Source organism: Staurois parvus, unplaced genomic scaffold, assembly GCF_062004578.1.
Source record: "Staurois parvus isolate SC_StPar_1 unplaced genomic scaffold, SC_StPar_1.0 ptg001068l, whole genome shotgun sequence".
Lineage (NCBI taxonomy): Eukaryota > Metazoa > Chordata > Amphibia > Anura > Ranidae > Staurois > Staurois parvus.
This window is the reverse complement of record NW_028318864.1, coordinates 415,320-428,907: the sequence shown is the minus strand read 5'-3', so window position 1 is coordinate 428,907 and position 13,588 is coordinate 415,320. Positions and strand designations below refer to the sequence as shown.

The following is a 13,588-nucleotide window of genomic DNA, read 5'->3' as shown; positions in this document are numbered from 1 at the left end:
CCTATATAAGTCTATGGTAATGCAAAACCCACTTGAAGCCGATCAAATTCACCTGTCAGTATACAGTATTATAAATTATTTTAGAAGGGTCTCAAATGGACATCAAACTGATTCTATGGACAGGAAACCTTACTCTGATACATACAAGTTATATGTAAGAAGTCCAATTATTTTATAGATTCCAAAGAGAGAAAGGAGTGATGTAGAATGGCACTGGGCAAAGGACCGAGAGTGCCATCATTCCAAACAACAAATGACTACAACAAGGTAACAAGCGGGGACTTCCTAGGATGGCAGCCAGGGATATCAATTCAAAACATAGGGATACAAATTCCAAATGTATTAGTCACATCATACAAAAGTTTTTGTATTGAACATCATGTGTGAATCTTTTAAACTTTTGCATGATATGACTAACATTTATGAAAATATCTTTTATAGCTGGGTGTTGACTTTCTGTCCTTAGATGCCATCCTAGGAAGTCCCTGGTTTTACTTTGCTGTAATACAGTAAAATTATTTACTAAAGATATGTGACTTCCTGAGACTTCAAGCACAAATCCAAACAAAGAATTTGGACAAAAACTGAAAAGGGTTAGAACATCTTTTAACTTTTTTTTGCCATTTCTGACGTCCGATCTTCCCTCACTTCATGTGTGTGGTCAGCAAAACCTCCTTTAGGAGAACACAAGTGGGGGAAGAATGAAAACTTTTATTAGGTTTTGTAAATTTTTTTTGTCCCATGATATTTTTATTAAAGATTAATAACAGGTACATAAACAGAAAGAAGGTTTGGTGGCTATTTCCAAAGGTGACCAATATCAATTCACAATAGGAAATATTCCAGAGTCAGGTATAACTGGACAATGAAAAACCGCATTCTAGCATGATATAGTAACAGGAAAATACAAGGGGTCCCTCATCATGGACCTATACTGGTCTTGCTATGCATACACCATAGATGAGTGTTTCTCAACCTTTTCTTAGCCAACGTGCCCTTTAAAATTCCACACAATCTTGAGGCACCCCATGCTAAAATGTAAGAACTAAACAAATAGTTTTACGTAACGCAGCAACATCCACACAAGTAGGACCCCCAACATTAGAAGTGATTTGTTCTTTCATAGCTATTGCACCTTTGCACATTGCTACCGACATGTCCCAACATTCTCCCTCACTCAGCTAAAGTGACCCCAGTGCTGATGGAGAGGGGCAAACAAGGATTCAGGTGACTGATGTCCTCCTTTTCAACCAATTACATCATCCGTTAGGATGTCAGCGGCTGGACCCCACAGAACCCAAGGTTGTAATGCTGCACAATACAAATTTGTGGTTTGTGTAACAAAAAGGCAGGACTGATCCATTTACTGTCATTGGGGAATTTGGGGCAATTTTCCCAAGTCACTGCTGAAGAACTCAGCACCCTGGTTTGGGAAAAAAAAATCTACCACAGAATATTCTAGCCAGACTAGCAAGCCATGGATAGAAACAGAAAGATAAAAAGGCAGGTTTTGCATTATACATGTCATAGGACAAGATAGTTAGAGGACTCATATCTTTGTCAGGTGTTTATTGCCATGTGTGTCCCAGTATTGGGTCACTAGCGGATCTTCCCAATAAGGACCCAGGTGGTAATAAAAACCTGACAGAAGTTATAACTCATTCATAAATCAAGCAAATAAATGGGATTGGCTGGAGTTGGCCTCTAGCTACAGCCATTGTATTGAGTTGCTGGTCAGAGTTGCCAACATTCTAGTCAATGTTATGTAAGCTTGTCATTGTAACAATATAGTGGAAGAGAAAACAGAACCCCACATGTACTAAATATGACAAATGGGAATAGTGGAATTTGGAACCCGATTACTATAAAAAAAACATTTTTTTTTGCTGGATTGTGATTTCAAACCAAACTGAAAATTGCCTAACAGACAGTCTAGGATGACCTAAGAAGACCTGTATAATTTTACTTCTAGGATACATGAAGAAAGAAAATCTCAATGTATGTATGAGGTTGGTTATATTCTAAAAAAAATATTCAATCAATACACAGACCTCTAAACAAAAGAAAATAATGTATTCATACTTGTAGGGCAATAACAGGCAATTTAGATAAAAGGTAAAAAATCTAATTGAGGGAACATAAAAACGTTTGTCTATTTAACTTACTGCTAAAACAGGTTCTTATTGGAAAAGCAAAGAAAATTAGGGGGGAAACAAAGTTGCATGTACAAAAAGACAGACAGGAATGGTGAAAAAACATTTGATGGTGAATTGTTGTTTAACACACAACTACTAATCTACAATCTCTCAGACAACCTCGGATGGAACGGTTTCATTTTATTTCAAGGGAAGATGAAGAAAGAACATCGGAATGTAATGCATGAGGTTGGGTAGATTGTAGAAATAAAATATTGCAAGTTAATGTGGATATTCCATCAATCTATGGATCGCTCAACAAAAGGCAATCATTTAATCCTTCTTGTAGGGTAATAACAGGCAAGGGAAATAAAGATAAAATATTCTAAATTCAGGGAACATTAAAACATTCTTTTATTTAATCTTTTTGCTACGACATTTGTATTGCTGGGTTGTCATTGTAAAATATGATGAATGAGAAATATAGGAAAACAATGGCGTGTACAAAAAGACAGACAGGAATGGCAACATATGAAACTTAGGGAAATAAAAAATCTTTTGGTACTGAATTGTTTAGCATGCAATTGCTAATCTACAACCTACCAGACAACCTCGGATGGAATTGTTTCATTTTATTTCAAGGATACATGAAGAAAGAACATCTGAATGTAATGCATGAGGTTGGGTAGATTGTAGAAATTACATATTGCAAGATAATGTGGATATTCCATCAATCTATGGATCTCTAACCAAAGACAATCATTGAATCCCTTTTGTAGGGCAATTTAACCTTCTGCTAAGAAATCTGTATTGTTAGGTTGTCATTGTAAAATATGATGACAAAGAAAATTAGGAAAACACTTCCATGTATGAAAAAGTCAGACAGGAATGGCAAAATATCAGGAATGGCAAAATTTTGAACTCAGTAAAAAAAACTTGATTTTGAATTGTGTTTAACAAGCAACTGCTAATCTACCATCTAACAGACAACCTGAGGAGTAATTGTTTTTTTTAACTATTTCAAGGGTACAAGAAGAATGAATATCTGATTGTAAAGCTTAATGATGAATATATTTTAAAAATAAATTATCAATATATCATGTGGATATTTAATCAATATATAAATCTCTAAAATAAAAGGCCTATTTGTCTGACAATAAATAACAGGTAAGTGAAAAAATAGAGAACATTATACATTTTTACTATTTACATTTCTGCTAAGTACATCTCTTAATAGTAGAGAAAAATGCTACCTAAGGATAAAACTGAGGATTATAAAACGATGACGTTCTATATGACTTACTTTGGAAAATGAAGGTATAGATGGTCTCCAAGTCGGTCTTCACGGAGGAAATCTATGTGGTCTTCTGAAAAGCAATTCTGGCGGGAAGCAATGTAGAATATAAATCACTTTTTTCTACAATCAAAATGAGAGTCACTGAAAGTAAGGAGTGGAGGTCTGGTATATATGTGAGGAGAAAATGGAATTTGTTAATTGATGGGAGATTCTGATTGGCCAACACACAGGAGCTGCTCATTAACATATGATTGGTGACTTTGGAATGGGCTCCTGAAGGGTGGAGCAGGTAGGTCCATATGAATGGGGATTGTTTATGCTGTGCCAGTGTGATGAGGGCGGGAAATTACCCTGAAACTAATTTTAAATGATTTAATAACAAGGAAACCGTTTCTAGATGCTAAGATTTATAGAGATAATGTATAAAAGTCTTAGTATTCTTTTTTCTTTATAATATATTTTTATTAAATTGTTCAGCATAAATTTACAAAAATGCTAAATATCACATATATACAAATTTAAAGATAACAGAAAGAAAAGAAAAAGGGTATAATAAATCCTACAACACATTCACAATATATGAAATACATTAGATAATATTCAGCGTAGGAGTGCTTTCTGTTAGATATCATAGAATCTGTAGAGTAAATAAGGGAGGAGCTCTGTTGACTTCCATCATCCAATTATGTGCAAGCACAACTTATTTTTTTTCTTAATTTTCCTGGCATGTGATGTGACAGGTTGATGAGATTTTTTGGCTAGAATGTTCTAGGGTATATAGCTGTGTATATGTGGTCAGAGAATCAGAGATTAATCATCTTCTATTTTGTATTCTTTTATCATCAGTTGAGTTTGTCTCATTTATAGGGAATATACAGGGGTTAGACAAAAGATGGAAATACTCCACCATTTACAGGTGTGAAAGTGACGCCATGTTAGGAGGTGAATGCAGAGGTGATATAACACATTTTTGCTTCCACTGTGTGATGAGACACCTAGATAACAGGTGGGAAACCTCACTTTCCTCATTCTCTGCATGCGCTGCTAGTAATACAGAGCAATGTCAGAGCTTAATGAAAGAAAAAATATTTCCAGCTAGCAATAAATGAAATCATGTTTTGGTACTGAATTGTTTAGCATGCAACTGCTAATCTACAACCTACCAGACAACCTCGGATGGAATTGTTTCATTTTATTTCAAGGGAACATGAAGAAAGAACATCTGAATGTAATGCATGAGGTTGGGTAGATTGTAAAAACAACATATTGCAAGTTAATGTGGATATTCCATCAATCTATGGATCTCTAAACAAAAGACAATGATTTAATCCCTTTTGGAAGGCAATAACAGGCAAGTGAGAAAGAAAAATTAATTTATATTTTGGGAGAATTAAAAACAGTTTTTTTTCTATTTAACTTTCTGCTAATAAATCTGTATTGTTAGGTTGTCATTGTAAAATATGATGAAAGAGAGAATTAGGAAAACACTTCCATATATGAAAAAGACAGACTGGAATGGCAAAATTACAGGAATGCAAAATGTGATACTTTTGATTTTGAATTGTATTTAACATGCAACTGCTAATCTACCATCTATCACACAACCGAGGATGGAATTGTTTCATTTTATTTCAAGGGTACAAGAAGAATGAACATCTGAATGTAAAGCTTAAGGCTGAATATATTTTAAAAATAAATGACTGCAAGATAATGTGGAGATTTAATCAATATATAAATCACTAAAATAAAAGGCCTATTTGTGTGACAATAAATAACAGGTAAGTGTGAAAAATAGAGAACATTAAACAGTTTTACTATCTAACTTTCTGCTAAGTACATCTTCTAATAGTAGAAAAACCCTAGAAAAGGATAAAACTGAGGATTATAAAACTATGAAGTTCTATATGACTTACTTTGGAAAATGAAGGTATAGATGGTCTCCAAGTCGGTCTTCACGGAGGAAATCTATGTGGTCTTCTGAAAAGTAATTCTGGCGGGAAGCAGTCAATGGAGGAAATGAATCACTTTTGCTACAAGCAAAATGAGAGTCACTGAAAGTAAGGAGTGGAGGTCTGGTATATATGTGAGGAGAAAAAGGAATTTGTTAAATGAGATTCTGATTGGCCAACACACAGGAGCTGCTCATTAACATATGATTGGTGACTTTGGAATGGGCTCCTGAAGGGTGGAGCAGGTAGGACCATATGAATGGGGATTGTTTATGCTGTGCCAGTGTGATGAGGGCGGGAAAATTACCCTGAAACTAATTTTAAATGATTTAATTAACCAAGGAAACAGTTTCTAGATGCTAAGCTTTGTAGAGATAATGTATAAAATGTCTTAACATTCTTTCAATAATATATTTTTGTTAAATCGCTAAACGTAAATTTACAAAACTGCAAAATATCACATATATACAAATTAAAAAAATAGGGGAAAACATTAAAAAATGGAAAGAAATAAAAGGATTTAATAAATACCACAACACATTCAAAATATATGAAATGCATTAGATAATATTCAGAGTAGGAGTGCTTTCTGTTAGATATAGATGTATATAAAACAGGACGTTTAGCCCAAATCATCAAACATCTCAAGGGTGCAGTATGGGCAAATCCTGTCCTGTCCTGTCTCTGCCAATCACATCTGTGAGGCATTTTTCCTGGTAAGCTAGAAGAGGTTATTTATTTTAAAAACGAATAAACAGTGAAAGAAAATTTTAAATCTGAACATTAGAACATTGTCATAGCAACGGAGGGTTTGAAATATAAGCTTTTAGTTCTATATAAAGTTAATCAGCCACAGAAGTGGTTTCTGTGAACTACATTGGTGGTGTTTTTGGCCTGATCATGAATGCATTCCTAATAAATGGTCTGTATCTAACAAATTCTGTCAGGGGTATGTAAACTTATCGGCACAACCCGAATCATTCCTATGGATGAAGCCGAAATGAGTAAAGGAAATAAGGGCATGGACTGCAATTTGCCGTAAATGTTGGCCCTAGCAAGAGCTGTTTATTGCAAATTCTGAGCAGGGCCACATAATAAAAATCATTGGATGGGTCTCATGTTATGTATTTTGCTTCCTGACCGCCCTATAGAAGAATTACTGCTACAAGGCGGCACGGGTGCACATAATCACATATATATATATATATACACACACACACACGATTTTGCATTTCCAGGTAGGGGCCACGGCTGTCAATCACCAGGTCCTGGCCGGTGAGTACTCACTGGCACCCGATGATTACCGAGGATCTCTGCCGGGGAGGAGAACTGTTTTGTTTACTAACCGTTCTCCTCCCTGTCAGCTCGTGTGATTACAGTGACGCACACACACAGCCCCATAGTAAAACACTCTCAGCGTCCTTTTTTTCCCATGAATTGAGCTTTCTTTCGGTGGTATTTGATTTTACGCACCTGCCGCCCTGTAGCGCTATTTCTACTATAGGGCGGTCGGGAAGCGGTTAAACTTACGAAGATCCTTTTCTTTGATAAATGTTACCATTCACTTTGAACTTATCCTAAACTAACAATATATCTAAAAATCTGATACCAGAAGATTCCTGCTTATGTCTTTTCCACCTTCTAGGATTTTGCTGTGGCCGGAAAGTCACAGAACCTGAGTTCACCTTCACACACCGAACCTTCTCACCAGGAGCTCCACAGCAAAATGAAAAATGTCATTTCATATTCCAGTAGAATGGAATACTGTATATAAAGTGATCATCTATAGCCCAGCAAACGCTGATACTCCTGAACCTCAAGTCTTCCTTGTTTCTTTGTATTCATTCTCACATTCTGATTACAGTCTACAAGTGATCAGTTCAAATGCAAATTGGCAAAAACAATGTTGGCTTACTTGTACAACGTATGTAAATTCCTAGGCAGCCAATCCGAATGCTTCAACTTTACAACCCCCCCCCCCCCCATTTAAACTCCCATTTAAAGGTGACCTTCTCTTCCCTCTTTCGTTCCTCTTCAACACCAGATCTATGGTGACATTGTAGAATAGCTGAAGATCTCACCTTGAAATCAGAAGGAGCCTGATAACAGAGGAACACTTTGCAGGATACATTGAAGAGTGATCTCAACATTTCCAAAGGTAAGTCATTATATTTGTACTATTATAAGGAATATTTTGTTACTTCCTTACTATTAGAGAATGACACTTGTCAATCAATACACAAATATAACTGAGCTGTATATAGTAATGTTGTAGTTTTATATCGGCCCTCAGTTGTGTTTATGAAAATATGAATTTAATTTGAGCTTTTTCTATCAACCACATTTTCCATGTTATTCCCTACCAGCCTGTACATATAGTTGGTACAAATGAAGACTTTAAGTCAATATTATAGTATATGTTTTATTATGTGGTGTGTTTGGTTGTATTACGAGAAGGATATTTTACATGTTATTTGGGGGGTTTTAGGTGTTATTTGAATAAGGGCTAAAAACTGTTCTGTCTTCTCCAGATCAAAATGGCTTCTGCTGCCCACGATGTGAAGATCCTTCTGAAAGGACTTGTCTCCTCATCGTCACAAGGTCTACAGGAGATAGACTTGCAGGAGAAATTCCACCTCATAAAGGAACTTGGAAGTGGAGGACATGGTTCAGTGCTGCTGGTGGAGGACAAAGAAACAAGTAAGTGCCAGTTATACAGGATGTTTTAATTGTATACATCTCTCCATATCCATAACATGATTTAAATATAAATGTACACAAATGCTGTGCTTCATATCAATCTAATCATGTCCTATTTACAGATCAGAAGATGGCTTTGAAGATCATGGAAAAGAAAAGAACAAGTAAAAAGCAATTTCTGATAGAGTTCAGTGTGTCCTCCTACCTTTCTTCTCATCCCAACATCATCAGGAGTTTTGGCATGGCCTTCAAGACCCAAGACCACTTTGTATTTGGCCTAGAGGTGGCACCAGTTGGTGACCTGTCCTCTATAATTGTACGCAATGTAAGTCTGATTCCAGCTGATTCCGAATTTTAGCAATTTTCTGGATCATTCTATTTCAGGGTAATAACTTTTTTTTTTCTATATTTCAGGTTGGACTTCCAGAATTCAGTGTTAAAAGATGTGCCATGCAGATTTCCAGTGCTCTGGAATTTATTGCCGAGAAAGGACTGGTGCACATGGACATAAAATGTAATAACATTTTGGTATTTGACCAGGAGTGTCGTTGTGTGAAAATCACTGACTTTGGCCTTACTCGTATGAAAGGAACAGTGATTAGATCTAAGTCTGGCAGCACCTCCTACAGGGCCCCTGAGATGTGTGAACTCACTGGACAGGAAGAACTGGCTGTAGACTCCACTCTGGATGTATGGAGTTTTGGAGTGCTCCTCTACTGCCTGATCACAGGAAAATTTCCCTGGAAGGTGGCCACAGATAAAGACAAAAGATTCAGCAGATTTGTTGCCTGGCAAAACAATCATTGTGATGACCCCCCAGCATCATGGAACAAACTGCCCACATGTCTGCAGAGAATGTTCAGATGTCTCTTAGCTGTGGACTACAGTCAGAGGAGCAAACCGACTGAAGTCTTGTGTTATATGGAGGAGAGCTGGAAAACAGATTCAACCTATTCAACAGATTGAACCTAAGTGGCATACCTTCCAGCTAATCTACAAGATCTAATGACTCCTTCAGACACTTCCAGTTATCTCACCAGATCTAAGGACTCTTTCAGCCATTACACAACTTGTTTAATCAACCACCTTGACAGAAGTGTTGGTTCTCACCTCCATAACTTCCGATTTCTGGATCTCAGTTCAGGCGGTTACCAAGTCAAAGGCAGGATAATACCTTATATCCAGTAATTCCGATGGATGATGAAATGTCCATCAAATGGGCACATTGCTATCTGGGTCATTGTGAATTTCTTAGGTAAAATTATGTAAGAAATGCCCATCACCAATATGTAATATGTTTATATATGATATGTTATATGGGAATAATAGGATATTTGTGACTACATAGTGATATGACTATGCAAGTAGCTGGTTTAAAGTAAGTTTGTAAACCATATGGGACAAAATGGCGTCCTGATTCTCAAAAGAACTAACCGCCCATGCCTTTATTAGTATGTCAAAGCCAAATGCTAGACATTGTAATTAAGATGGCCATTTTTGTCTTTAGGGCCTGCTGAAAGGTGGTGGCCAGACACTGTGGGGTTTATTTACTAAAGCTGGAGAGTCCAAAATCAGACTCCCTTCTGCATAGAAACCAATCAGCTTCTAACCTCAGCTTGTTCAATGAAGCTTTGACAATGAAACCTGGAAGCTGATTGGTTTCTATGCAGAAGTGAGTCTGATTTTGCACTCTCCAGCTTTAGTAAATAAACCCCAGTGTCTCCATTTTGTTAAAGGGCTTTAGCATGTTAATATGGGGTCTGTTTATCTAAAAGTCTAGGGTGATGGCAGATTTAATGAATGCATACATCCTGTAGACATCTTGTCACCAACTAGTAGGCAGAGGTGTTAACATTGGACAGCCATCACATTAAAGTAGGACTTGAGTTCCATCCAATCACTTTCTCCGGAAAGATATGATTGTACCACTTAGAAATTCCTTGATGATGGTGAATGGAAGGAACTAGTATAAGAATAGCCAGACTGGATATTAAAGGTGGGGGGGAGCTTTATTGACAAGCTCTACTGGAGACTTGATGGGGGGAGCTTGACTGGGGAGTTGCCTGGAGACCTTGAGTGGAGGCTGACTATGGAGTGGTAATATGTGATGTATTTGCTAGCTAGATATCTTGTTGGCTAGCTAAATATATTTACTGGACATTTGTCTTTTTTTTTTGGATTTGTTTTCCATGATGCAGAGGTTGTATTGCTTGAAGGTATTGGATCATATTGCTGCTAATCCTTGCCTATGATTTATATGCCGCTTGGTTATATTTCTATGTAATTAAAGTCATATTTTCTTGTCTGCAGCAAAGCTGTTCATGTTTATTTTTTGTACAATATAATCTTTTTCACCTACAGTGTGTGTTTCCTTGCTGTCCTACCCCTGAAAGAACAGTGAGAAGTGGGTGTGGGTCAATAACAATTATATTATTATTAATGTTGGTATTATTTGTTTAATCACACTCCCCATTTCCTTACAATGGCCCACGTAATTCCATTTCTTAAGCTACCCTTTTTATATTCTAATATTTTTACCGAATTTTTGTCTTCCTGGGGGGTCCATCTGTACTATTGTTCATTCCATGCTTACTATACATACAGGATCCCATCACCATTGTTCATCATGTCCCCTCTGTCTATTGACTATCAGGTGTTGGCTATTCAAAGTAGACACCATTGTTATTCTACATTTTGTCTCAATCCTGTGTATGGAATATTCCAGTCTTAGAACATTGTGGGATACGTTTTTTTTTTTATTTGGTGGTGGTGTACTGTTGAATAGCTACTAAAACGTATGCACTTTATGGAGAAGTTGATGTACAAGATTGGTAAAGTTGAAGAAAGGACTGAAATGATAAAAGTAATGAAGGAAGCCCATGGCACCCGACACAGGAGGAGGTGAAATTAAGGCTTTTCGATAAAATTCAAATGTGATGGAAAGACAAGGCTAACATTTGCTGCTGTTTGTTGGTTGAGCAATGTGAACATTTAAAGGTTCAAAAAGAAGAACTTAGAATGAGCATCTTTGGATACCCGGGCCTCCTATCCCTCTTGTATTGAACTGCATTGTTGCTGCATTGTCCTCCGTTATATTGTAAAGCGCTGAGCAAACTGCTATATAAATCCTGTATAATAATAATAATAATTTGTGCTCACGCTAATAAAGTATAATTTCAGGAATCCAGGAAAGCTGATCATTCTAGGGTATGGAGCTGTGTATGTGTGTTCAGTTTAGCAGATACGTATTTGTTGGATTGTGTTTTTAATATCTGTTACATCTAGAATACATTATTATAAGTTGAGGATGACTTTTGAGGTGTACTGCCCCCCTAACATTGGCTGTTGAATTGGTTGTGGTAGTTATTAGCATAACACTGCCAATGTTTACTGTTCCTATTGTCTTCCTGGGGGGTCCACCTGTACTATTGTTCATTCCATGCTTACTGTACATACAGGATCCCATCACCATTGTTCATCATGTCCCCTCTGTCTATTGACTATCAGGTGTTGGCTATTCAAAGTAGACACCATTGTTATTCTAAATTTTGTGCCTCAATCCTGTGTATGGAATATTCCAGTCTTAGAACATTGTGGGATACGTTTTTTTTATTTGGTGGTGGTGTACTGTTGAATAGCTACTAAAAATTTTGAGCTTTATGGAGAAGTTGGACAAGATTGGTAAAGTTGAAGAGAGGACTGAAATGATAAAAGTAATGAAGGAAGCCCATGGCACCAGACACAGGAGGATGTGAAATTAAGGCTTATCGAGAAAATTCAGTAAATGTGATGGAAAGACTAGACTAACATTTGCTGCTGTTGGTTGGTTGAGCAATGTGAATATTTAAAGGGTCAAAAAGAAGATCTTTGAATGAGTATCTTTGGATACCCGGGCCTCCTATCCCTCTTGTATTGAACTGTATTGTTGCTGTATTGTCTCCCATTATATTGTAAAGCGCTGAGCAAACTGTTGGCGCCATAAATCCTGTATGATAATAATAATTTGTGCTCACGCTAATAAAGTATAATTTCAGGAAGCCAGGAAAGCTGATCCAAAGGACTTTACTAAGTCAGCTTTACCAAACTAAAATCATTATGGAAGGATGTTCAAGAAACAAGTGCAACATGATCAGATCAGCATTTCAGACTCATTTATTATTGGACTACTGAGAACTGATTTTTTTTTTTTTTTTCTTTTGTGATTATGAACTTAGTACATCCAGAGCAAATGATGGACTACAGATATTGAGATCCAGATCTATGGAGGAGAGATCACAGAGCTGTACTGGAGTCTACCTCCATGCTGCCTTCCAATGGGGTCCAATCTGCTTGGCTATGGGGTCTAGTCCCCCTCCCTGCTGCCTTCCAAAGGGGTCCAATGTGCCAGTAGATATCATTTTGTGCTTAAAGCATCTTCAGAATACAAAGGCAAAAAACTATAAATCGTAAAGGAGATTGCATATAAAACATTATTACATGTGTGGTCTAGTTTTACTGGCTACAAGGGGGTGACTGTTACAATATGAGTTTATGTGAAATCTCCATTGGTAGATATCAATAGTTCTTGTACTGAGAAATATATATTAGCTAGAGTTTGATCAATGTGGTTGTGTAATATGTCTTATATTGTATGTCCGGGTTCTGAAGATAGATGGGAATTGTTTGATTTAAATGTAAGCTGCCAAGAGGCGATATTCTATTAATTACAGGTGATACTGTATGACATAACAATAGACCGGGGTGCAGGAAGGTAGTCATATTGGCTCATTATAAGGAGAATCTGATTCCATCTTATCATATTTGTTGTAATTCACCTCTTCTCATTATTGTTCTACCTGTCTGAACAGACTGAATACAATCAATACACTTGCTGTGTAGCTTCCCTCTCATGTCAGCTGTTGTTCATCAAGGAGGCCTACTGCATGGAGATGGTCACTAAAAGAAGCACCTAAAATCGGAAATGTAGGTAAATGTAAAAACACAGATTGTAATATTCACTAGAATATGCTTTTGGTTTTTCTTCCTTCTATGACAAATGACTATGTAGTTGCAGAATAAAAGAGAAATGTCACCCCCAGGACAGAACTGATCATATCAATGGTGATGGGCTTGTGAATTGACGTTAAAGAAGAGGTAGAACACCTGGCTGAGATATAACTGATGATATAGTTTCTATCACAATGGCCTTGTTTATGGAAGCCAACCTCCATTGTTGGAACTAAGGGTGCCCCACTCAGTGGCGGACTGACAACTCATGGGGCCCCCAGGCAATAGTGGATCATGGGGTCCTTGTGTCCTTGCCCAAGCTCAAAAAAGCCTAAGAAAAAAAACAAAAGTGTACCAGGGGCATCTCATGAGGCCCCCTACTGACCTCAGGCAGCGCCCAAGTTTCCAAATGGTCAGTCCACCCCTGGTCCCACTGTGGACCTTTGGTAATGACAAATTTGCAGGATTATCTCAGCATAGGAAGGGACACAACTGCTTACATTAGCAACTGCTACAAGAGT

General features: G+C 37.1%; 1 protein-coding gene across 1 annotated transcript; it reads left to right on the top strand.

Moving 5' to 3' along the window:
* The first annotated feature begins 207 nt into the window (after window positions 1–207).
* Window positions 208–9,047, top strand: LOC149440580 (serine/threonine-protein kinase SBK1-like). Its single transcript, XM_089658440.1, has 4 exons — window positions 208–267; window positions 7,913–8,081; window positions 8,204–8,406; window positions 8,496–9,047. The coding sequence occupies exons 1-4, from the start codon at window positions 208–210 to the stop codon at window positions 9,045–9,047; spliced, it is 984 nt and encodes a 327-aa protein (XP_089514566.1).
* The last annotated feature ends 4,541 nt before the right edge of the window (window positions 9,048–13,588 follow it).

Bases quoted from the DNA above. Each gene is read 5' to 3' on its own strand.
- LOC149440580 (XM_089658440.1), top strand. From the start codon at position 208: ATGGCACTGGGCAAAGGACCGAGAGTGCCATCATTCCAAACAACAAAT. The intron at 268-7,912 runs GTAACAAGCGGG...TGTCTTCTCCAG, and splicing joins CAACAAATGACTACAACAAG to ATCAAAATGGCTTCTGCTGC. The intron at 8,407-8,495 runs GTAAGTCTGATT...TCTATATTTCAG, and splicing joins CCTCTATAATTGTACGCAAT to GTTGGACTTCCAGAATTCAG.